Source organism: Ovis canadensis, chromosome 12 (assembly GCF_042477335.2).
Source record: "Ovis canadensis isolate MfBH-ARS-UI-01 breed Bighorn chromosome 12, ARS-UI_OviCan_v2, whole genome shotgun sequence".
NCBI lineage: Eukaryota > Metazoa > Chordata > Mammalia > Artiodactyla > Bovidae > Ovis > Ovis canadensis.
Window position 1 is genome coordinate 87125876 of NC_091256.1, and position 24231 is coordinate 87150106.

At 41.9% G+C, this 24231-nt stretch overlaps 1 protein-coding gene across 1 annotated transcript in view; it reads left to right on the top strand.

Moving 5' to 3' along the window:
- The window catches only part of CRB1 (crumbs cell polarity complex component 1), a 144807-nt gene that overhangs the window by 13394 nt on the left and 107182 nt on the right, over positions 1 to 24231 (top strand). Inside the window, exons 3-5 of the mRNA XM_069544400.1 lie at positions 7022 to 7217; positions 9945 to 10084; positions 16695 to 16880. Coding sequence (XP_069400501.1) covers positions 7022 to 7217; positions 9945 to 10084; positions 16695 to 16880 — 522 coding nt within the window. The remainder of the gene's footprint in view (positions 1 to 7021; positions 7218 to 9944; positions 10085 to 16694; positions 16881 to 24231) is intronic.

The following is a 24231-nucleotide window of genomic DNA, read 5'->3' on the forward strand; positions in this document are numbered from 1 at the left end:
GTTGGAAGCTATCCCAGATTCCCTGGCAAATTTATCTTTGCTTCCAATTACTTTTCAAAATTTTTAAAAATTCTACCTACTTGGAGAAATCAAGGCAGGAACACTGGAAAGAATAAATGACTGTGGATTGTCCCTACCCTTCCCTGAGCATTAGCTGTATCCAGCCTCACTCGGAGGTGGAGAGCAGCGTGCAGCCCTGGGCGGTCTGCCCGCAAACCCATGTTCCTCTACTTGCCTGTGATGAGCGGCAGAGGAAAGCGGGGAGAAAAGGAAAAGTGAGAGCCGCAGGGACAATTGTTATAATTCTCTCACCTGGTCTTATAAAACAGTAATTACTTTGCTTACCAGAAAAAGCATTGGCAGTTTTTCAGGCTTGCACAAGCATTCTCCATAAAATCATTTACCTCGATATATTCAGGTTTCATGTAGTTTTCTCTGTTTGCCCATTCTGTGGTGTGGCAGCCTGGGAATTATGGTGGCCTGATGTGTTTTCCTAGTTCTAAAAGGAAAAACAGGGTACTCACAACCTCTTTCCTGGGTCCCAGCATGTGTCTAGGGTCCCATCCTATCCCTAGCTCACCGAGGATAAAGGTGAGAAGTCTGGGGTTCTCCTCCACCTGCATTTCTGATGTATCTTTGACCCTCAGTTTCTCTCCTTTAATCTGAAGGTTGGACCAAATGCTGAAGAGTTCTGCTTGTTTGAATGTGCTCCTCCGATATTTTCTATCCTCAGTTCAGTCGCTCAGTCGTGTCCGACTCTTTGCGACCCCATGAATCGCAGCACGCCAGGCCTCCCTGTCCATCACCAACTCCAGGAGTTCACTCAGACTCACGTCCATCGAGTCAGTGATGCCATCCAGCCATCTCATCCTCTGTCGTCCCCTTCTCCTCCTGCCCCCAATCCCTCCCAGCATCAGAGTCTTCTCCAATGAGTCAACTCTTCGCATGAGGTGGCCAAAGTACTGAAGTTTCAGCTTTAGCATCATTCCTTCCAAAGAAATCCCAGGGTTGATCTCCTTCAGAATGGACTGGTTGGATCTCCTTGCAGTCCAAGGGACTCTCAAGAGTCTTCTCCAACACCACAGTTCAAAAGCATCAATTCTTCGGCACTCAGCTTTCTTCACAGTCCAACTCTCACATCCATACATGACTACTGGAAACACCATAGCCTTGACTAGACGGACCTTAGTCAGCAAAGTAATGTCTCTGCTTTTGAATATGCTATCTAGGTTGGTCATAACTTTTCTTCCAAGGAGTAAGCGTCTTTTAATTTCATGGCTGCACTCACCATCTGCAGTGATTTTGGAACCCCCAAAAATAAAGTCTGACCCTGTTTCCACTGTTTCCCCATCTATTTCCCATGGAGTGATGGGACCGGATGCCATGATCTTCGTTTCTGAATGTTGAGCTTTAAGCCAACTTTTTCACTCTCCTCTTTCACTTTGATTAAGAGGCTTTTTAGTTCCTCTTCACTTTCTGCCATAAGGGTGGTGTCATCTGCATATCTGAGGTTATAGATATTTCTAGTCTGCATATCAATTGGGATTTGGTTAGGAAAAAAATTCGTTCTATGTATTTCAGATATGAGGAGTTTCGTACAGGAATTAAAGGCTTGTATGCAGAACAGGCAATACAATTTGTAAGCCCTTAATTCCTAGATGAGGACAGAGATCGTGGTGATGGTTCCATAAACCAAAGGATGTCAGAGACTGGCAGCCAAGCCCCAGAAGCAGGGGGAGGCCTGGAGTAGAGTCTTCCTCCTACAAAGAGCCAGCCAGTCCTGACGACACCTCCGTCTCAGACTTGGAAACTGTGAGATGACAAATTTCCGCTTTTTAAGCTGCTTGATTTCCAGTAGTTTGATGTTCAGTCACTCAGTCATGTCCGACTCTGCAAGTCCATAGATGGCAGCACGTGGGCTTCCCTGTCCTTCACCGTCTCCCAGAGTTTGCTCAAGCTCCTGTCCGTGGAGCAGGTGATGCTGTCCGAACCAGGCCAGAATACTGGAGCAGGTTGCTATTCCCTTCTCCAGGGGATCTTCCCGACCCAGAGGTGGAACCCAGGTCTCCTGCACTGCAGGCAGATTCTTTACAGTCTGAGCCTCCCAGGAAGCCCTGGCAAACTCATACAGGGCCCTTCTAGGCACAAGGCCCTGAGTGACAACAAAGGTCACATGCCATGAATTCCAGGAGATTGGCCCTGCTTGTCAGATGGCTGGGGCAGGGGGAGTCACAGAAATTCCCAGAAAAGATCTTCACCAAAGCACTGAAGTGGGGGTTCTTGAAAGCTCCCCGGAAGGTGCTGCAGCTCTGAAGGACCTCTGGGAAGTTCCCAGACACCTCATCCTGCAGCCGTGGGAACAAGTGGTCTCCAGACTCTCCGGGGAGCTGCTGGGAAGCCTACCTGCCCCCATGAGTCCCGGCTTCTCTCCCACCTCCCAAATCCCGAAGTGCCTCAAGCCGGGAACCCAAGCCGGGAACTGCATGGAGAAGGGAGTCTGAGGGCGTGTGTGTCCTGCCGTCTCTCTGTTGTAGGGCAGGTGGTCTTGGGAAGGGGTGATCTCAGCGCTTCGTGGACAGCAGATTTCCCGGTGCCCTTGGACTGACGCTCTCTGCCCTTCGAGTTTGGACGTCACTTTCCTTGGGTTCTAACAAGACTGCCTCCACACCCCCGTACCCCCCACCAGGCAAGGATGTCTTTTCACAAGGGCGAGGTCCAGGCAGAGGCAGGAGCAGCCCTGGCCTTTCTCTTGGCTTCAGGGCTATGAAGTGAGATCTCTCGGAAGTGAGCTCTCCTCCCCCCAGGGAATATGACCTTTCCATATAAGGAAAAGGGAAAAAAAAATTGATGTAGCAGGTAAGCAAGAAGAGGAGAGAAAGGAGGGCTTGAGAAGGGAAGAGTCAATCAAATCCAGAAGCCTTTGAAGAGACTAAAGAAGAACCTACCGAAAGCATCATCAAAACCAGGAGGAGATGGAGTGCTTTTTTGCTTTAAATTAATTATAGAAGAAGCATCTTTAGATTATTTGCCAGGAATGGTGCTTCTCCACCGAAGCCAGTGTGTCAACATGGGAATCTCTCATCCTTTTTCTTTTCTGCTACTGTTCAGCCGCTCAGCCATGTCCAACTCTGCGAGCCCATGGATTACAGCACACCAGGTCTCCCCGTCCTCCCCTAAATGCATGTGATTTCAATCCTTCTTTGAAATTTATATCTTTAAAAATATTTGGTTGTGAGAAAATGTCTGAACTGCCTTTGACAGCTAATGGAAGTCACACAGTTCAGAATGGAACTGTCCGTGACTGTCAGGAATCCGTGATGTAACACCTTAGTCATCTGTGTATACGTAGTGATGTATACGTAGTAACTGTGGAAGTTATAGTGTGTCCCCGAACCTAATAAAGTCAGAGGGTTTTTTCCCTGTCCTGTACATTTTTCTGTTGATGCAGAGTTCCTTTTGTTTGTGTTTTTATCCCAACCTTTCTACTTTCCTTTCATATAGGAAAAAAAAAAAAAAAGTGAAAGTGAAAGGCTCTCAGTCACATCTGACTCTTTGTGACCCCATGGACTATACCATCCATGGAATTCACAGAACTATAAACCAAATTGAACAGACTGGTTCAGCTCCTGGAGGAGTTTTTGTGAAAGAATTTAACGTTACGAATTTTCCTTTTCTTAGACAATTAGCCACAGAAGGCTACTAGGTAGCTTCAATCAGTTTCTATTGCTACGTAGGGTTAGAATGACACGGCCCCACACTCAGGGACACTGTTTACAAAGTGAATGTCTCCAGACAGACTTTACCACACTGTTCAGGTATGGTTTTGAAGGTCAATTAGCTATCTATACTTGATGGCTATATGCGTGAAACAGTAAACATCCAAGTGAAAACTGAAGATCACAGTTAGTTTTCCAGATGTTTCATCTATGAAGGCAAGCATCTGGAAATACAGAAACATCTGGATGACTGACTCTGCTCATCGCTTTTCATCCAGCTGCTTTGGCAGCACTCAGACGGAGACCAAATCACTTTTTCTTTTCTTCCCGTATCAGTACCACTGAAAAGCGGTGATAAGAATCACATTGTTAAGTAATATTAAGAGTGATAAGACATATCAAATAAATCCAAAGCAAATCGTTGTTTGTACTGAAATTGAATTTAAGCTTTTGAAACACGTTCTTATACATGCATCAGGATCACTTAAGAGCTAAAGTATTTGAATGACATTGTTATAAATGGAGCTGCAGTGTCTAAAATAATGGTTTCTAATTTATCTTATTTCTTAAGCAATAGGAAGTAACCTGAGTGTATAACAGATAGATATATGAATTTTATTCACATTATGAAATAAAATTTGGGCAAGTGTTAACAAGTTTTAAACGACTTATTTGGCTTTATATGTTAATGGTTTTTAGTAAATATAGATGATTAAAGTACCAAAAGATGTAATCCAAAGCTATTAGGATGTGAGAGTTGAACCATAAAGAAGGTTGAGTGCTGAAGAATTGATGCTTTTGAAATGTGCTGGAGAAGACTCTTGAGAGTCCCTTGAACAACAAGGAGATCAAATCCTAAAGGACATCAATCAATCCTAAAAGACATCAACCCTGAATATTCATTGGAAGGACTGATGCTGAAGCTGAGGCTCCAATACTTTGGCCACCTGATTTCTGAAAAGCTGACTTACTGGAAAAGACTCTGATGCTGGGAAAAATTGAGGGGAGGAGGAGAAAGGGATGACAGAGGATGAGATGGTCAGATGGCATCACTGACTAGGTAGACATGAGTTTGAGTGAACTCTGGGAGATGGTGAAGGGCAGGGAAGCCAGCAAGCTGCAGTCCATGGGGTCACAAACAGTCGGACATGACTTAGCAACTGAATAACAAATATTTAAAAAATAATTATATGAAACATTTCTAAAAGAATTGATCATTTATATCTTTTATATACTCTTAAAAATAAAAAAGGTATGTGTAATTGTATTATTTTACATGGCAGAAATAAAGATACCAAGGCATTGCTGAAAAACTGCTTCAGAGATAGAATGAGAACACCGGTGTCTCGTGGTCAGTTCATTTCCCCACCCATGGGTTGAACCTACATCTCCTGCATTGGCAGGCGACTTCTTTACCACTGAGCCACCAACCTTCCTAATGCCGAATAAAACTGACAGAGGAATTCCCATTTGCAGGCCGGGTGAGAAATAGCCAGGCCTCAAATAGGGATACTTAGGTACTTTGGGAAGGTCATGTACACACTGCTATATTTTAAATGGATAACCAACAGGGACCTACTGTATAGCACAGGCAACTCTGCTCAATGTCATGTGGTAGCCTGCATGGGAGGGGACTTTGAGGGAGAATGGATATGTGTATAGGTATGGCTGAATCCCTTTGCTGTCCACCTGAAACTATCACAACATTGTTAATTGGCTACATTCTGATATAAAAAGTTTAAAGTTTGAAAAAAATGGCAAGCCGCTTACCTACAACAGATACTATTCTACAACTTTCCATTTTTACTGATGTAAAATTTAAATTCTTTTTCTTTTCAAAAATCACTCAAAGTTAACATGCTGGCATCTCTTTTTGGGTCAGCATTTGTAGAGTCTAGTCACAGTTGTAAATGGCAGGTGGTGTTGGAGTATCCTATTTCATTTTCTGTCAGAAAAGAGGACAAAAAATCGAACAACTACTAAAAACCTCTGAGTTCTTGAGAAATTCCTCTATAATTTTAATTCATAATTTGTTATCCTAGGGAATAGGCCCAGGAATAAAGATGAGCAAATATAGATAGCCCCCTTTTGTATCTTTTAAAACCTATATGCACATGTGATTATTGTGTATCAAATACTATTTCAGCTTCCCAGGTGGCACTAATGGTAAGAACCTGCCTGCTAATGCAGGAGATGTAAGAGACACAGGTTGAATCCCTGGGTCAGGAAGATCCTCCAGGGTAGGAAATGGCAACCCACTTCACTATTCTTGCCTGGAGAATTTCATGGACAGAGGAAGCTGGCAAGCTACAGTCTATGGGGTCACAAAGAGTTGGACATGACTAAGCATGAATGTACCGTCAAATGTTATTTAGACAGATTCAGTAGAATACTTTGTGATCTCAGTGTGACTACTTTTGAAAGTCTTAAACTTAGCTTGCTTAGAAAATAATCTTCACCTATTATTTGGGGAGGGGGAAAATACAGATTTTTTAAAATGTAATTTTACCTTAAAATGAAGTAGCTGTTAATAATAGCACTAAATACGTTGAGTTTAAGTCATGGATGAATTTTCTATTTAAAAGCAACATTTTACAGTGGTATAGAAAATGTAAATATTTCTATGCAAAAAGGATACTAGGGAAATAATTGCACATTGTATAATAAATAAATATTTGTGGAAAGAGAAAGTACCTTTTTTTCTCTAGCAAATATGTAGTATACTCCAGGTATTATGTTAGGCACTTTAGAACACATTGAAATTGTGATAAGTATCCTATGGGGTAATTACAACTATTGATCCCATTTTTCAGGTTAAGAAACTTGAGATTAGGAAAGATCAAGCAACTTTCCCAAGGTCACACAACTAAAAGAGGCTTTGACAAGATTCCAATCCAGGCCATTTGGCTTTGGAGTCTGAGCTTTTACCCACTGTTCAATGTGATGCCTAATTAAACTAAGTGTTTAAAAATAATTTAAAGACATTGGCCAGTCCCTTTCAGGCTTCCAACAAAAGTACAGTAAACAATTACTTTGTTCTAAAAATGATTTGTTTCCATGGACTAAAAAGCCACAAGCTGTTGCAGGCGATGGTTCTTTGTAAGTGACAGCTGCTCTGCTTTGTGAACTTCCCGCAAGCCTGCCAGAAAGTTAATATCAATTACAATTAAGGAGGAAAATTATTTTGGGCAACATCACATTTGACAAGAGCTTTGGCAAACAAAGCATTGCCAAAGAGCGAAAATATTAACGCTTTGCTAAAACTTTTCCCTTTTTTTCCCTCCCGTGCCAACTTTTGAATAAAGGTATAAACTGTGAACTGGAAGTTAATGAGTGTTGGTCCCAGCCCTGCCTCAATGGTGCCACTTGTCAGGACGCTGTGGGGGCCTACTTCTGTGACTGTGCCCCGGGATTCCTGGGCAATCGCTGTGAGCTCAACACGGACGAGTGTGCCAGTGGGCCGTGTCTCCATGGCGGGCTGTGCGTGGACGGAGCCAACAGGTACGCTTTCTCCCAAGAGAGCACTCACTGGCCAGAAGCTACTGGACCACCTCTGGTGAATCTGGAGATCTCACATCCCCAGCTTAAGGTTTTCAGAGTGCTTTTTATGCTTCAAGTGATTCAAGGTTTAGCAGTCACGCTTTATTAAAAAATGCATCCTTTGAGGGCCCCTGTCTCAAGAGAGAGCATTTTCCAAGTCATTCTTGTAACAGTTTAGAATTTCTTCCGTTATGGAAAAGTGCCAGTCTTCCACATTGAAGAAACAAAGGGGAATCTACCTTCCCTATCCATGGTAGATGCGAAAACAAAGCTGGAGTTATTCTGTATGTGAATGTAAGATTGTATGTTTGAAATGACAAGCATATAAATCAAGTGGTGAAAAAGAAATCCTTTAGGAATTTTATCTAAACAGTGTTGGCAAGGGCAGTGATATTAAATTAATTATGTCTTGAATTTCTAGTTGTTTAGGGAATTAGGTGAGTACTTTTGAGCCAGCAGAGTGATGTTCCAAATTAGAGTCTAACATTGACTTTTCAGCAGAAACAAAACCAAAACAATAAATCACACCTTAATTTAAGGCATATAATAAATTTGGGTGATGGTAGTTGAATTCATATAAGATATTTTTTGGAAGAACTTTCTAACACTTAGTTAAAGCACAGGCATTGAGTTATTAAACCTTGAGTTTTAACTGCTTAGCACTTGGCGGTGTCTTCACATATCCTCTGGCGGCTCAGTGGAAGGCAAGGTGGGCCTTAAAACTCCCCCTCGACAACAAGGAGTCTAAAGTTTGGAGAAGTCAGGGGACCCCCACAGGTTCATACAGTTAATTCTTTGCAAAGGAGGACTAGAATCCAATTTTATTTAATAAATAAGATATAATTGATCCCATATCTGAATTTCAAAATGTGTCAGACTCAAAAGCGGGAGCAATAAAAGTCTTGTGTGCTTCAAATATCCAGGAAAACAGCACATTTTAAGTAGAACAAGGTGGCGGAGCACCTCTTTGGTAAACTCTGAGCGTGATCCAGGCTTTGCCTGTGATTTTCAGTTATACCCACTTTGTTCTCCAGTGGCGAGAATCTTCACATCTGGAGACTGGTAACCGGGAAACATGTGGACAGACAGACCAAAGCAGCGGTTCCCACACAAGTGCTCCGGGAAAGAGGAGGCTCTCCCAGCCAGGCCTCACTGTTTCCAGGAGGCGTCAGGACAGAAGTCACACGATGCTTTTGATACCTGCATGTGTGCATGCTAAGTAGCTTCAGTCGTGTCCGACTCTGTGAAACTGTGGACTGTAGCCCACCAGGCCCCTCTGTCCATGGCATTCTCCAGACAAGAATACTGGAGTGGGTTGCCATGCCCTCCTCCAGGGGATCTTCCTGCCCCAGGGATCGAACCTGTGTCTCTTTTGTCTGCTGCATTGGCAGACAGGATCTTCACCACTAGCGCCACCTGGGAAGCCCTTTGATGCCTTTGGAAACACAAGCAGAACAGGGCTAAACCTGCTTCCTGCTGGCTTTCCTCTTTTCACCGGAGTATGTGCTGTGAATACTCTTTCTTCTGAATCCATAGCTCTCTCATTACCTAAATTTTGAGATCATCTCAAGTTCAGCAAATACAGCCTGACTTTGTTTCCCCTATGAGATTTGCGGGAAAGGCAAAAATTATGCCCCCTGGAAGGTTCCTGCAGGCAAAGGAAGATGTAAATGGAGACCGTCTATGAACTGCACTAACCAGGCTTGACCACAGGGCTCTGGTCTCCAGTGTCTCACACGTGGTGTTTAGATTTGCAGTAGGCCTTTTTTTAATCAGAGAAATGAAATAGTGACTAGAGGATTTCTAGCTAGGAAAATTATGTATAAAAATTATAGTCACTTATATCTGCTAGTGTTTCGTTTTCCTTAGTGAATCTTAATGTCTGCATTGGTGGTACATAGACACATAGCCAGGGTGAACAGCGCTGTTACTCTTTATTAAATCATAGGTGTCCTCCCCCAGACACTTATTTTATCTAAGCTGGGTGTGTAAGCCCATGATTTTTCAATACTAGATCCTCAAGGAGAGGCCATCTGAAGTGAAATAAAGTGAACGACTCTCCCTAGATTTGTATTTTAGGTCTGTCAGATAATCCCATTCAATCGACGAATCATTATAAATAACACGACCAAAATATTCTTGTAATCTAGAAATAAGGAAACATAAGTCACAATTTATATAATGAGAAGCTTTCCTTTTTTCCATAATTTATTATTTCACTAGGGACCTTATTACTGGGTTCTTTATATAAAGAGTGCCTCGATGGTGTAAATCATCCTCTGCCGCCTCACCAGTACTGACCAATCTATTTCATACGGTTCAGTGGTTCTGTTCAGTATTTTCTGCCCTTTGGCATGCTGCGCTCACTCTTCATATGCACATTTAATTATCCCGACGACTTTGTGGCAAAGGCACTATTACTTTCAATCTATGGGTGAGGAGACAAAAGTATAAACAGTCATGGTTTCCAAGGAATTTTGACTGAACACTTACTTGGGGTAAGGCTCCTTAGCTCTCCTTAACACACTTGCTTTTACTAAAAACCTTGAGGGATCATCTCTAGAAGCCTGCAAGCATATGCTTTGGGTAGGTATTAAGCCCACGCTGAGGGACAGGGGAGAGACAGGATGAGGATGCGTCATCTCCCGTGAGCACAGGCTGATGTCCCGACTTCATTTTGCTCCCCAGGTACACCTGTACCTGCGCAGGTAGCGGGTTCACGGGGACACGCTGTGAGATCCCACTGCCCCTCTGTTGGTCACAGCCCTGTCACAACAACGCCATCTGCGAGGACAGTGCTGACCACTACACCTGCCGCTGCAGGCCTGGTGAGTGACAGGATTCCTCCCACTGGTTTTTTTTTTTTTTTCCTTTTGCGTAGAATAGAAACAAATAACTTAAGGCAAATGGAAACTAACAACTCTTGTTGCCGGAGGTTTAAAACCAACTCTTTCTTCTAGCTACCATTGTTTGATTTAATCATGTTCTTCAATGCTCAAACATACCTATTGCTACACTATGCATTATCTGAACTAGATTACCAAGGTGTCCAATCATCAGAATCTTCTAGAAGAAACAGAGAGGGAAAAAGTAATCAATGGAAAGGTTGATTTCAACATGGTTTTCATGGAGTAAAATTCACTGGAAGATGCTTCCTTGTCCTCCAAGATGTTTTCTTTGACACCTAGAACATATTAAAACACATGAAACTCCATTAAAATCCTAAGTGCTTGTGTCGCAATTCATGGAGTCAATCTATGTGATTGTTGATGGTCCCCATAGACAGTGTAGAATGATTTTTCAGAAATGTAAGTATTCCGCTCACGTTTTACAATGTAAAAGATGATACAAGTTACACATGCATAAACCATAATTTAAAATCACACTTAAAAGGTAACTGGACTTGAGCGTAGAGGTGACAGGAGAGAGTGTGTGACGCTTGAATCAACGAGCCACTCATAAGTATTGGTGTTAATTTTGGCAAAAAATAACCTGCTTGATGTACTTCAGCCTAACCCTTACTAGGATTTTATTGCTAGAAATGAAAGTGCATTTTGCCTCTCTTCTTTCTTGAGCCATTGGAAAACAACCGATAAGCATGCAATTATTTAAAATCTAAGCTTACTGACCGCGTATTCGCACCTCCCCATTCATATTGTTATCTAAGGAAAGGGAGGCCCTGTAGTTGGGGGGAGGCGTGGAGACTGGGGTCAGTCCAGTCAATAGCAGCTTCTGATCAAAAGGCATCTCGGTGCCTGAGGAACATTTTACATGCTTTGGTAAAAACCAAACAAACTTAAAAGTATGAAAGGAAGCCGGGAATTCGCCTGTGGCTCGGAGCTCTGTGTACCTCATGTGTCTCCCCACTTCCAGATAATGAAGAGGACGTATTTGTTACCCTTTGGCCATTGGTCCTTGTCACTAGGAAACAATTTGTACCACTTGAATCAACAAGTCACCTCTAACACTGAATTTTTTTCCAAAACATGTTGTTCCATGTTCTTGTCATCAGCCAACCCTCAACACTCTGAACAGGACCTCAGTCCAGAAGCAGGGGGTGAAGTGGACAGCTTGGGAGCAGGATGAGTCCACCATTTGTTAACTGAGTGAACTAGGGTGAATTACCCCTTAATTCTTACATTTCTCATCCACAAATGAAGGATAAAAAAGCTATCTGTAGTATTGTTGTGAGGGGTAAAATTGTAAGAATGGAACCTGGCATGTATTAAGTACTCAAAAAAAAAAAAAAAAAAAAGCAACTGCTATTACTACATTCCAGGTTCTATACCAGGAGGTGGAAATTGTATATGACAGATGGTTTCTGTGCTCTAAAATAGGGGTCCCCAATCTCTGGGATTTAATGCCTGATGATTTGAGGTGAGCTGATGTAATAATAATAGAAATAAAGTGTACAATAAATGTAATGTGCTCGAATCATCCTGAAACCACCTCCCCACCCCTCTCCAGTTCATGGAAAAGTTGTCTCCCACGAAAGCAGTCCCTGGTGCCAAAAAAGTTGGGTCCTGCTGTTCTGAAGGGTTTGTAATGGAGTCAGGCAGCAAAGGAGAGCTGCCTAAAAAAGACCAGTATGAGTCCCACTCATTCAAGCCCCAAAGATTTCACTGCCAACTATATATATGAAGGATTAGGGGATCAAAAAGACACAGTCCCTCCTTCCAAGGAGCTTAAATTCTAGCAGGAAAACAGTGTGAAAAAAACTGTGAACAGTACAGTTTTTTGTGGCTCAGACAGTAAAGAATTTGCCTGCATTGCAGGAGACCCAGGTTCGATCCCTGGGTCGAGAAGATCCCCTGGAGAAGGGAATGACAACTCACTCCAGGATTCTTGCCTGGATAATTCCATGGAAAAGGAGCCTAGCAGGCTACAGTCCATGGGGTTCCAAATAGTTAGACATGACGGGGCGACTAACACTTTCACAAGAATCTCTAATAAATTCCGTAAAAGGGAATAAGGGGGGAAAATGTTTAGTGACAGCTTGACTGAGGAGGCAGCATTTTAGAAAACGTGAAAGATTACTAAGCACACCCCAGAAATGTACCCACGAGCTCTGTGACTTTGGCCACGTCTCTGCTCTGAGCCTCAGTTTCCTCATCGACAGATAAAGCAGAGATGATGATGATAATATCTGCCTCATAGTGTCATTGTGGAGTGAAGTCCGGCAATACAGAAGGAGCTCCCAGCTCAGCCTAGACCACAGCAAGTCAATAAATGTCAGCCTGGCACTGGAATTAGGAGACGGGCCACTCTAGACCCTAAGGCTGGCAGGTGGTAGCTCATTGCTTGTTTGAGGATAGAAGAGAGGAAAAAAGAAAAGGGAAGGACGAAAGGGCGGCAGGAGCACAGAGAAAAGAGCCCGTCCAACTGTGGGGCCTGGAGGGACTCTTCAAAATGATGGGCTAGGCAGAGCTGAGGGTAGAGGGTGGGCTGAGGAGCAAGCTGAGGCTGAAGCCAGATAATGATGTCCTCCCTGCAAACCATGGGGCAGTCTGACCTGTTAATTTACGAAGAGCTTCCTGGCACTTCAGTGGAAGAACGATGGAGAGACGATGGAGAGAAATAAGGCTAATCGCAGGGAATCCTGTGAGACTTCTGCAGTGATTTAAGTAACAGGTAAGTCACGGACTGGAACAAAGATGCCAGTGGTGAGGATGGATGTGAGCATATGGACGGCCACAGGAGCCCTTTAGGAGGTGGAAATGACGTGGGGATTGGGAAGGAGCGCCAATTTAGGACAGTTCTGCTTCTGAGTTTCTCTCTTGGGTCACTGGATGGATGTCGATTTTGCCTAGAGAGAAAACTCACAATGTCTTTGTACTCAGTTCTCACAGTGATATGTAAAGAGGTTTATCTAAGAATCGTAGACGGTTCCTTTGGATCATGAGATGCCTGCCACTGAGCGCGATGACAAGAATACAGTGCTGTAATTGCCCAGGGTCCTCGTTTCAGGGCTAATTAATCGCAAGTGTCGGTCACCTTAAATGCTTATCTTAAAAGTTTTCCTGTTACCCAGAAAAGATTGTTGTTGTTGTTTTTCTTAAAACATGTAATTTAAGAACCCTGGGGTCTTGACTCAGCATCATATTGTTTCTTTGTACAGAGTTTTATAGGAAAACTTGTTAGAACTATTGAATGTAGCCTTGACTGAAAGAATCTATTTATACCTCTGGTTAAAGGGAACAGCAAACAGAATCCCCACAGGGCCCAGTGGTAGGGATGGGACCCGTAAGACCATAAATCAGAACCTTCCTAGTGTTCAGGACAGAAATGAAGACAATACATGAGCCGGAAAGCAAAAAAGGATTTATAAAAGTACTAAATTACTTCCTAACCTGGGCTGTGCATAAGTCTTAAAACTTAGAATGAGAAGAAAATTGAAAATAGAACTTCAGTAAGTCAACTGTAGCACAAGACGTTTATAAAAACTTGTGAAAACCATTATTTAGTGAATAGGTGTAGATCCTTAAGTATGAAATGAAAACACTTTAAAAATAAACATTCATGCTTAAGAGACTGAGGGTTCTAGGGGTGGGGTCATGACAAAGGATTGTGGGACCCTCATCTGACATGTGCTTCCAGTTTCCTTTTCAACTCTCAATTTCTTCTTGAGAAGGTTGATAAAGACACAGGGTTCAAATGTGACAAAAGTGTTATATGGATGAGCAGCAGAATTTGTGTTGTGGTTATGAATTGACATAGGACCCCATTTAGGTTTTTATTAAAATTACATGAGCATTCATATCATGTTCTCATTATTTGCTCATTAAGAGTTCATCAACTCTAGTTTATTTGCTAAGCGAGGATTATCATCTAAATTGTTGACTAGTTCTGTTTGAATCTCATTTAGGAGTTGACTGAAGGTAAATGGCAACCCACTCCAGTATTCATGCCTGGAAAATCCCATGGACCAAGGAGCCTGGTGGGCTACAGTCCATGGGGTTGCAAAGAGTCGGACACGACTGAGCGACTTCACTTCTAGTACTCAGGTGTTGCTCAGTCCTAGCATGGTGAATAAAAAAACACAGCCTCTGCTTTTATGGAGCTCACAGTCTATTGAGGGAGACAGCTACATAAATAAGTGAAAGCTATGTCGTTTGTTCAGTCGCTCAGTCGTGTCCGGCCCTTCTGCGACCCCGTGGACTGCAGCCCGTCAAGCTCCTCTGTCTGTGGGATTTCCAGGCAAGAATACTGGAGCGAGTTGCTATGCCCTTGCATGGAGGGAGTGGGTTGTCATTCCCTTCTCCAGGGGATCTTCCTGACCCAGGGCTGGAACCCGAGTCTCCTGCATTGCAGGCAGATTCTTTACTATCTGAGCAATCAAGTGAAAACTATATACATAAATGAATTTTAAAAGATACCTCTAAAAATAAGCACATAATACCAATCTTTGTAAGACAACGAAAGGAAAGAATTGGGTATGTGAGAGAAAAAAGGTTCTTATTTAGATCTGTCCATGAGGAAATGACATTCTGAGCAAGTAATAAAAGATCGAGTCGGAAAACTTAAGAGTTATGCAGGCAGTCTTGGAGGAGGGTTTTCTAGGGGAGGGAACGGTATTATAAAGGCCCTGGGACAGAAAGCACTCTAGGGACAGACAGGAACAAATTTGGGAATGGGGCCAGATAATAAAGGGCTGGCCAGGTTAAGGATTTTGAACTTTATTCTGTGTGAATAGTGAAGCCATTGAATGGTTTCAAAGTAAAGAAAGACCATGGTTGGATTTATAACCTTTACCATTTTGGATTGCAATTTTATTTTTAAAACATATTTTTCAGCAGTTAAGTGACATTGCAAAGATCCGTAGGTGAAGTCATTTGTATTATAAGTCAGATTGTGTTCCTATGGGAACTTCGTTCATCTCTTTCATCATCTCACAGAACAGCTGGTGTGATCCTGGATACACTCCTCAGCATTATATTAGCACTTACTAAATTTACATTTTTGGACTAGCACTACACAGAGTATGTAAATAGTCAAAATCGGTAAGAAAAACAACCTAATGGAAAAAGATATGAAATGATAAAAAATTCTAAAAATATTAAATTCAATAATATCTGGCGAAAATGTAAAGCAAACAATGATAAGGTATGATATTTTATCTAGCCAACTGGTAAAAATTTTTGCTTGGTGTGGCAAGTGTTGACAAGGGTCTGGACCACACATACTCTTATCCTGTGCCAGTAGACACGTAACAACCTCTACAGTTTCTCCAGAGGTTGTTACCAGCATCTATTAAAATTTGAAATGCCCGTAACCTATAACCCAGAAATCCCACTCCTAGCATAGACCCTAGTGTTGCACTCAGACATTTGCACAAGCCGCATATATGATGCTATTCAATACAATATTGTAATAGCAAAAATGTATATAAACCCCCTAAGGGAATGGAATGGTCAAATTATACACACCTATGTTATGGACTACTTGGCAATAGTTAAAAATTATGAGTCAGCTCTATATTTCTAACATGGATAGATTGTGCAAGGGAGTAAAGAAACCAAACCGTACTGCACGATGCGTGCAGTCAGTACAGTTCCAGGTACGTTAACGCACACAATAAACAGACACATATATGGTTTTAACAGGTGCATATGTCGGTAAAACCACAGAAAATAGTTCTGGCAGGGACTTTCTTTTTTATTTAATATCCAAATATTTTATAAAATACTAAATCATTCATGTTTTATTGTTTTTATTCTTGTCCCTAGTAAAAGGACCCAGCTAAATCCATTCAAATACAAAATAGTTTTTTCTTCTGTCTCACGGTGTGTAAGGAAATCATTTACCTCTGCTCCGAGGTTTAAGGGAAGCACTGAGGCTTGGCTATGTGCTTTCTGCTGAGTGTGTGCTGTGTGCTAAGTCGCTTCAGTCCTGTCTGACTCTTTGCAATGCTGAGCCTGCCAGGCTCCTCTGTTCATGGGATTCTCCAGGCAAGGATGCTGGAGTGGGTTGCCATCTCCTCCTCCAGGGGACCTTCCCAACCCAGGGACTGAACCCACTTCTTCTACATCTCCTGAGTTGGCAGGCGAATTCTTTACCACCAGCACCCACCTGCAGTCTGCTGACTTTACATCTATACTCTGGAAAAATATATCTTTTTTTTTTTTTTTTCTTGCTCAGCATTCAAACAGTTGGAATGTTTGAAGAACTGGAGTTTAGTTAAAACTTCCAGGTTAAGTCAAGATGATCCTGAAGCCCCTTCATCCTTCTTTGTTAAGTGTTCGGTGGTACCATGGAAGTGACTCCGCTGTTGCTCTTAACGTTCACAGAAGCCCCCTTTATCAGGTCCCCTTGCCAGCTCCTCAAGGGGGGCCCAGCACCTGTTACCTGGCGCTGCGCGGTGGCCAGCCTCCAGTCAGGCGCGTGCCCCGTGGCTGAGGAGCTCTGAGCCCGCAGCCTCTCTGGCCGTTTATCCTGCAGGGTACACGGGCGTGCAGTGTGAGACCGACCTCGATGGATGCGGGAGCGGCCCCTGCCAGGCCGGCGGGCGGTGCGTGGAGCTGTCCTCAGAGACCGGGCGTGAGCGCCTGGCCCGGCTGCTGTCTGCATCCCGCCGCCCCGAAGCCTCCCCCCGTTACGTCTGCATCTGTCCACCCGGACTCACAGGTAAGGCCCGGCGCGGGGGAGACACTTGGCCTTTCTAGCATTTGCCAGCAGATCATGCATTCACCCGGAGAACGGTGCTGTGTAACCTCTGTGCCCTGGTGCAAAGGGTCCCCCCTGTGGGCCTGGAAAATACCTCATTTCACCTATCGTAATTCCTCAGATCATGAGGGAAATGTTAAAAACGGGTAGAAGAGGCGTAGGAAAGGGGAAATACTTGTATGCTTTATCCTGGGGAATTAGAAGCCAACTCAAGCTCTTCACCTTAGAGAGAGAAAAGTTTAGAGTTTTTGTGTCATTAAATTTTCTAATGATGTTACATTTTATGTTATTCAGATTTTGCTTAAAAAGTTAGCGTATTTGTATTTACACTGAGAACAATTATCTAGTCTCAAGTAATCAACTATTCTATAGCGAAAGTTGTTCCCCATATCAAATTTAAAGGACTCTGTCTTATTCTACAATATTCTTACTCTAAACCCAGTGGAAATTTGCATGAACAGCTGTGTTTGTATCTGTTCCCATTTCTGAAACTTTTCAGAAGTTTGGAGACAGTCCTGTATTTGATGATGAGTAGCAATTACCTGGAGAAGGCAATGGCAACCCAGTGTTCTTGCCTTGAGAATCCCAGGGACGGGGGAGCCTGGTGGGCTGCTGTCTATGGGGTCACACAGAGTCGGACACGACTGAAGCAACTTAGCAGCAGCAGCACCAATTACCTACAGTTGCATAGATACCACTGAGAAAACTAATTGCAACCTAGATTTCTACCTTATTTCTCTCTCAATAGATCCAGTGATATGTGAGAGCAATATTTCAGGTGCTGTTGGGGTTTCTGAGAAAAGTAAATAAGGAATAAGAAAAAAAGGGGGGATGGGTCTATTTACACTTAGTATTCCCTTTATTTTAACATCTCAGTTTTTATGTGCAATGACATTTGTTTCTTGGCAGTGTTTGCAATAAAGCTGCTGTAGAGAATGTCTTGATTCACTGTCCCCTCTGTGAAAACACGTCGGAGAAAAGTCTCGCCAGTGTCAACGTCAGAAGCAGTATAGTTCTTCCTGAATAGCTTCTAGCTTGCATGCTTTTCCGCTTAGTAAAAGATGTGCAAATAAATCTTGATAAATGAAAAAAGCATGAAATAAATCTTGCAATACATCACATTTCCCAACAATGTAAGATGCTGGAAATCTTATAGGTAAAAGTGGGTTCTACAAGCGTATAGGTTTTTCTGATAATGCATTTCTGTATTTACCCCACCCCTGGGATTATTCAAATTTCCTGTTCTGTTTCTTAAGGAACAGTTTATTGTTCTGTTTCTTTTCTGAGTTGCCTTATTTTCTTGTATTTTCTGAATTGTATGGTCTTGGTGTAGTGTAAGTGATTTTGTTAACCACTGTAAGTTCTCCTTGAAACAAGGTAAGGGAGTTATAAATGTTTTTTTTTTCTTGGGTGTAAGGTTATAAAGAGGAGATTCTATCAAAGTCAGAGGCCTCTGCTAATGTTGCCTCATTAGATGAAAGAACATGGCTGACCGATGTATTTGCAGATCCGAACAAGAGAGGCAATAAAATGCCCCAGTAAAGTGTGTTGGCCTTGATTTCTGAGGAGCAGCTGAGAATGACTACATGAGTTAAAAGAAGTCCTGGGCTGTCCCAAGTATGGCTTCATGAAATTGCTCACTTTCCACTCATGTGACTTCCAAAGAGGGTTCTCAGAATCAGTTGTCCTTCAGATGGTGATTCAGGGTCACATGCGTGCTTAGTCGCTCAGTCCTGTCTGACTCTTTGCAACCCCACAGACTATAGCCTGCCAGCCTTCTCTGTCCATGAGATTTCCCAGGCAAGAACACTGGAGTGGGTTGCCATTTCCTTCTCTAGGGGATCTTCCCAACCCAGGGATCGAACTCTCCTCGCCTGCATTGGCAGGCAGATTCTTTACCACTGAGCCACCTGGGAAGCCCCTTTGTAAGCTGACTCAAATAAGTATTATACATAATTTGTTAAATATATCTTATACACATTTTGTTAGATTTATACCTAAGTATTTCATTTCTGGAGTGTCCCTATATATGGTACTGTGTTGTTAATTTCAAATTCCATGTGTTCATTGCTGTTATGTAGGAAAGCAATTGACTTTTGACTTTTATATATTAACCTTGTGCTCAGAGACCATGCTATAATCATTTATTAGTTCTAGGATTTTTTTTTCAGTTCTTTCATATTTTTGACATGAACAATCATGCTCCTGCCCTTTAAAAATATTAATATTTATACAGAATGCCTTTTTCCATCCTTATACTGTCAACTCTTTTGTTGTTTAATTTGAAGTTTCTTTTAAATGTTATAATAAAAAAGCATATTATTGTATCATGCTTTTTAAAAACTGTTTTTCAATCTCTGCTTTTTAGTTGGTATATTTAGACTATCTACCTGGACGTAATTATTGATGTGGTTGGGGTAAACTCTGCCATTTTATTCTTTGTTTTCTCTTTGATTTCTTTGTTTCTCTTTTCTTACCTTTCTATGGAATACTTGACCATTTTTTAGGGTTTTCATCTTGATTTAGTTCTATTATTTTAGATGTATTGTCTAATTTTCATATACACAATATGGTTCTTCTGCCTATTACAAGGTACATGTGCAATTCATCGCTGATTGGTATTAACATTTTACAGTTTTGGGTGAAGCAGAGAAAAACTCTTTTTCCATTTAGGTCTCTTTATCTTCCCCACTTTAAAGTATTATTGTCTTGAGGATAAGATGGTATTCTAATTCTTATTTTAATCATTACATATGATTTAGACAGTTTATGGAAAGAAGGGTGCTCTCTCCTGTTTGCCTGCCCTCCCCATTGTTCTTTCTTTCTGCCTTTTGCCTCAAGATTCTTATGCTACTAGTTCCTTCCTGGTCTAAGAACTTCCTTTGGCTTTTCTTTAAGAGGTGGTGTGCTAGTGACAATTCTTTTAGTTTTCATTTGAGAAAGTCTTTATTGCCCATTTATTCCTGAAAGATAGTTTGTTGAATGTAGAATTCATGGTTGACAATTCTTTTCTTTAAGCATTTGAGGAAATATACATCTCTTCCTTCTGCACTCTATTTTTCGAGTAAGAAATCCACTCTCGTTGAAATTCATGGTCCCCTGTAGGTAGCACATCTTTTCTCTGACTCCTTGCAGAGAAAAATTATGGAGTGATAACACCTTCAGCTCTATCTTTCATTTTCAGAATTTTGCTTATGAATGTATCTCTGTGTCTATTTTTTTTTCCAATTTGAAATTCACTCAACTTTTCAAATCTGTGGATGTATGTCTTTTGCCAAATTTAGGATGTCTTTAGCCAAGTTTTTCTTTTATTGCTCTTTCAGCCCTAGTCTCTTTTTCTTCTGCTGCAACTCTGATAATGTAAACTTTGTGTCTTTTCCTGTTTTTTCACAGATTCCTGAGTTCTGTTAATTTTCCCCTCTCTTTTGTTTAGAATGGGTAAATTTATTGATCTGTCCTCAAAATGCACAGATTTTATTCTCTTTCATCTCCTCTCCACTATTGTGCCCATCCAGAGAATTGATTGTTTCTCCTATTTTATTTTCCAGTTTTATAATTTCCATATTTTATCATCTAATTCTTTGCTGATATTGTCTATTTTTCCTTTTACTCAAGAGAATTTGTAATTGCTTATTAAATCATTTTATGATGGTACTTTAAATCTTTGTCAGATAGTTTAAAAATATGATTCAGCTCAGACTGAGTTGATGACATCAGTTCACTTTCTTTTCTCACTCAAGTTGTAGTTTTCCTAATTCTTGGTATGATGGGTGATTTCCCAATTGTATCTAGGACATTTTGGACATTATGTTAGGAAACTATTAGTCTTATTTGAATTTTTAAAATTTTATCAGGCAGTCAGCTTCCTCGTTTTGACAAACAGGTCATAGTCTACTCCTGTGGGCTCTGCAGGCCCAATGACCAGTTAGATTTCAGAGTCCTGGCAGTGTTATTTTGGTCTGGTTGGTACATCTGGTGCTACTTGGGCTCCCATTGATCTCTGCTGATGATATAAATAACACAGTTTACTTTTTGCAAGCTGTACATGTTTGCAGTTCTATCACTTGTTAGATTAAAATAAATTTCTATCATGATGAAAACTGTAATTGTGAATAATACATTTAATGACAGACCTCCATTCAATGAAACCATTAGATTTGTTAAATATAGCTACAAGCTTTTCCCGGTTTTAAAATTATAATTAAGGATGTATCTCTTGCTGTTTACTCTGTGTACAGTTATATTCCACATTGAAAATAGTCGTGGTTGCATATTTAATGCAATTTCTAACTTTCTATAATGAAAAAAGTGAAATATATCAGGGTAGAAATTAACTGAGATTCCCAGAGAGACAGAAATAAAGAGAGCTCCAAGCCACGGGAATGGGAAATAGAGAAGGCGTGGGCAAAAGGGGCATGTTTGGAGCTTAGCCATCAGTCGTGTCCGACTCTGTGCAACCCAATGGACTATAACCCACCAGGCGCCTCTGTCCCTGGGATTCTCCAGGCAAGAATACTGGAGTGGGTGGCTATCACCTTCTCCAGGGAATCTTCCCGACCCAGGGATCGAACCTGGATCTCCTGCATTGCAGGCAGAGTCCTTCCTCTTCTCTAATTATCTCAAAACCATTAAACATATTCTTCGGCAAAATTTCCTCACATACCACCATAGCCATTTTGTGCCTATAGCGGCAATGCTCGACTTGTAATGAGAATGGTGGATAAAGACTTGATTTAAAGTCTGTTTACTTAAACCCACATAGATAATTTTAATGGTAAACTAAATAAATCTATAACTGGGGAAGGCCTGTAGTTGAGAAACACTGTTCATTTTAGTCCAAAACTATAAATTATCTTTATTTTGTATGACCATCCTTGACCGCTGCTAGAAGGAATGTTGGCTGCTTCTTTCCGTCATGTTTTAACTTTTGACTTTGGGGCACTGGACTCAGTTCTAGGGATATAATGATGAAAATACATGGTCTTTTCCCAAAAGAACGTGAAAGAGCGGGAGGAAAAAAAAGAGGCACAAGAATATAAGACAATACAGTAACTGCCACAGTGAAGCTGTAAAAAGTTTTAGCCAGAGAGATCAGGAAAGGAGACCTATGTCTGCTGTTTATGTCAGATAGAATTTAGTGGAAATTCCAAGAATCCCGATGACTTGGTAGTATTTTAATACGAATGATCCCGTTACTTCTAAACATTAAGAAAGGATGTTGTGACCCCTGTGCTTACCCTTGAGGCCTGTGTTCTAAGCTAAATTGGAAACAATTGACTCATGTTTTTAATGTGAACATTTTGTTTCTGTTTATCAACATGTGGTGATAAAACCTCTAACAAGTTTCCCAACGGCTCATAAGCCAAGTCCAATTTTCAGCTCCAACTTGTACTCGCCACCTCCAATTAACGTTTCCTCCAACAAAGAGCAGCACCGTCGCTGGTCTCTGGAATGCTTCCTTGTTGCCTCCGAGGTGGGGATCTTCTTCTGCCTCACCCACCTGCTCTGTGCATGGGAAGAACTGAGCCGTGCAGCAGGGAATCCTGCGAAGTCCTGGCTTCAAACCTCAGGCAGAAATAGCGGGGTTCTCAACAGTGAACACCCCGATGAGAGCCACCTGGCAGAGTGACTGCACACGGGGCCCCTCGTGATCAGGGTCATCCGCCTCCAACACGGTGTTGCTAAAAATGAAGTGTTCACTTCTCCTTAAAAGTTAAATCCTGTCATTCTACCCAAATCCAACTAAAATAGACACATAGGGCTGAACATGTAACCTGGAAAGCTTCCTATATTCATGAAGCAAGCATATGGGGCCATCAGCAGCTCCTGCCCACAGAGAAATCGTCCACAGAGTTGGTTCCTTTGTTGTTTCAGGCTTGCTGTTCTTAGAGGTGCACTTTTCCTGTAATTAATAATTTCAAGTTTGAGACTCTAAGTCCTAAATAACTTGAACAGCTATTAGATGTACATGTGAAGCTGTAACCCTAGAAGAGCAAAGTTTGCTTTCATTCTTATTTATTTAATGAAGTGTTTATTAATATTTTCAACAGATTCATCCAGTTCATTTACCTTTGCTTTTACTATGAATTTTAACATCTATAAACAAAACCCTTCGTAGCACAGGTATGAGCACATTTCTGCATGTACTACTCTTGATTTAGCTGTCTCAGCTCTAACAGTTAGGAAAGGCGTGTCACCACCTTATATACCTGTTGATTTTGAAAATCATCTGCATTGTGCTTACTACCTACTCTCTACGAAGGTATCTTGTAGGGAAAATTAACGGTCATGATTTAGACAGTCAAATTCAGGCCAGATACAGAGATGGCCGCATCTGGGAGACCCTCAGGACAGAGAGAGATAATTACAGCTTCTCGGGTTGTGGCTTTATTGCTTTACCGTTGTTGCTGTTTAGTCGCTCAGTTGTGTCCAGTTCTTTTGTGACTCCATGGACTTTGTGGCCCACCAGGCTCCTTGTCCGTGGGGTTTTCCAGGCGAGAATACTGGAATAGATAGCCATTTTCTACTTCAGATGACCTTCCTCACCCAGGGATCGAACCTGTTACTCTCTGCGGTTGTGGATGGATTCTTTACCACCTGGGAAGCCCTTGGCGGCTTTATTAGGTTAGCATTATTTTGTTGACATAACGTGAAACAAGCTAAGGAAAGCTCTCAAATGGATAATCAGCAGATAGATGTCATTTCTCCAAGTATTCTGGCCAACATGTATTAGGAAAAGAAAGCTTTCTAAAACAGAAGAATAAAACCGTGGCAAATCCTTCACCTTCAAGTTCATAATTAAATTCTCCATAATCCACATTGTCATGCCACTGGTGTGACTGGGATTCTATTTTTGTGTGAGAAATGTGGGCCACCACCATTTAAAAGACCTGAAAGGGAAGTTCAGTTCAGTTCAGTTCAGTCGCTCAGTCATGTCCAACTCTTTGCGACCCCATGAGTCGCAGCACGCCAGGCCTCCCGAGCTCCCAGAGTTCACTCAGACTCACGTCCATTGAGTCAGTGATGCCATCCAGCCATCTCATCCTCGGTCGTCCCCTTCTCCTCCTGCCCCCAATCCCTCCCAGCATCAGAGTCTTTTCCAATGAGTCAACTCTTTGCATGAGGTGGCCAGAGTACTGGACTTTCAGCTTCAGCATCATTCCCTCCAAAGAAATCCCAGGGTTGATCTCCTTCAGAATGGACTGGTTGGATCTCCTTGCAGTCCAAGGAACTCTCAAGAGTCTTCTCCAACACCACAGTTCAAAAGCATCAATTCTTTGGTGCTACACTCCCCAATAATAGCCAGGTGTTG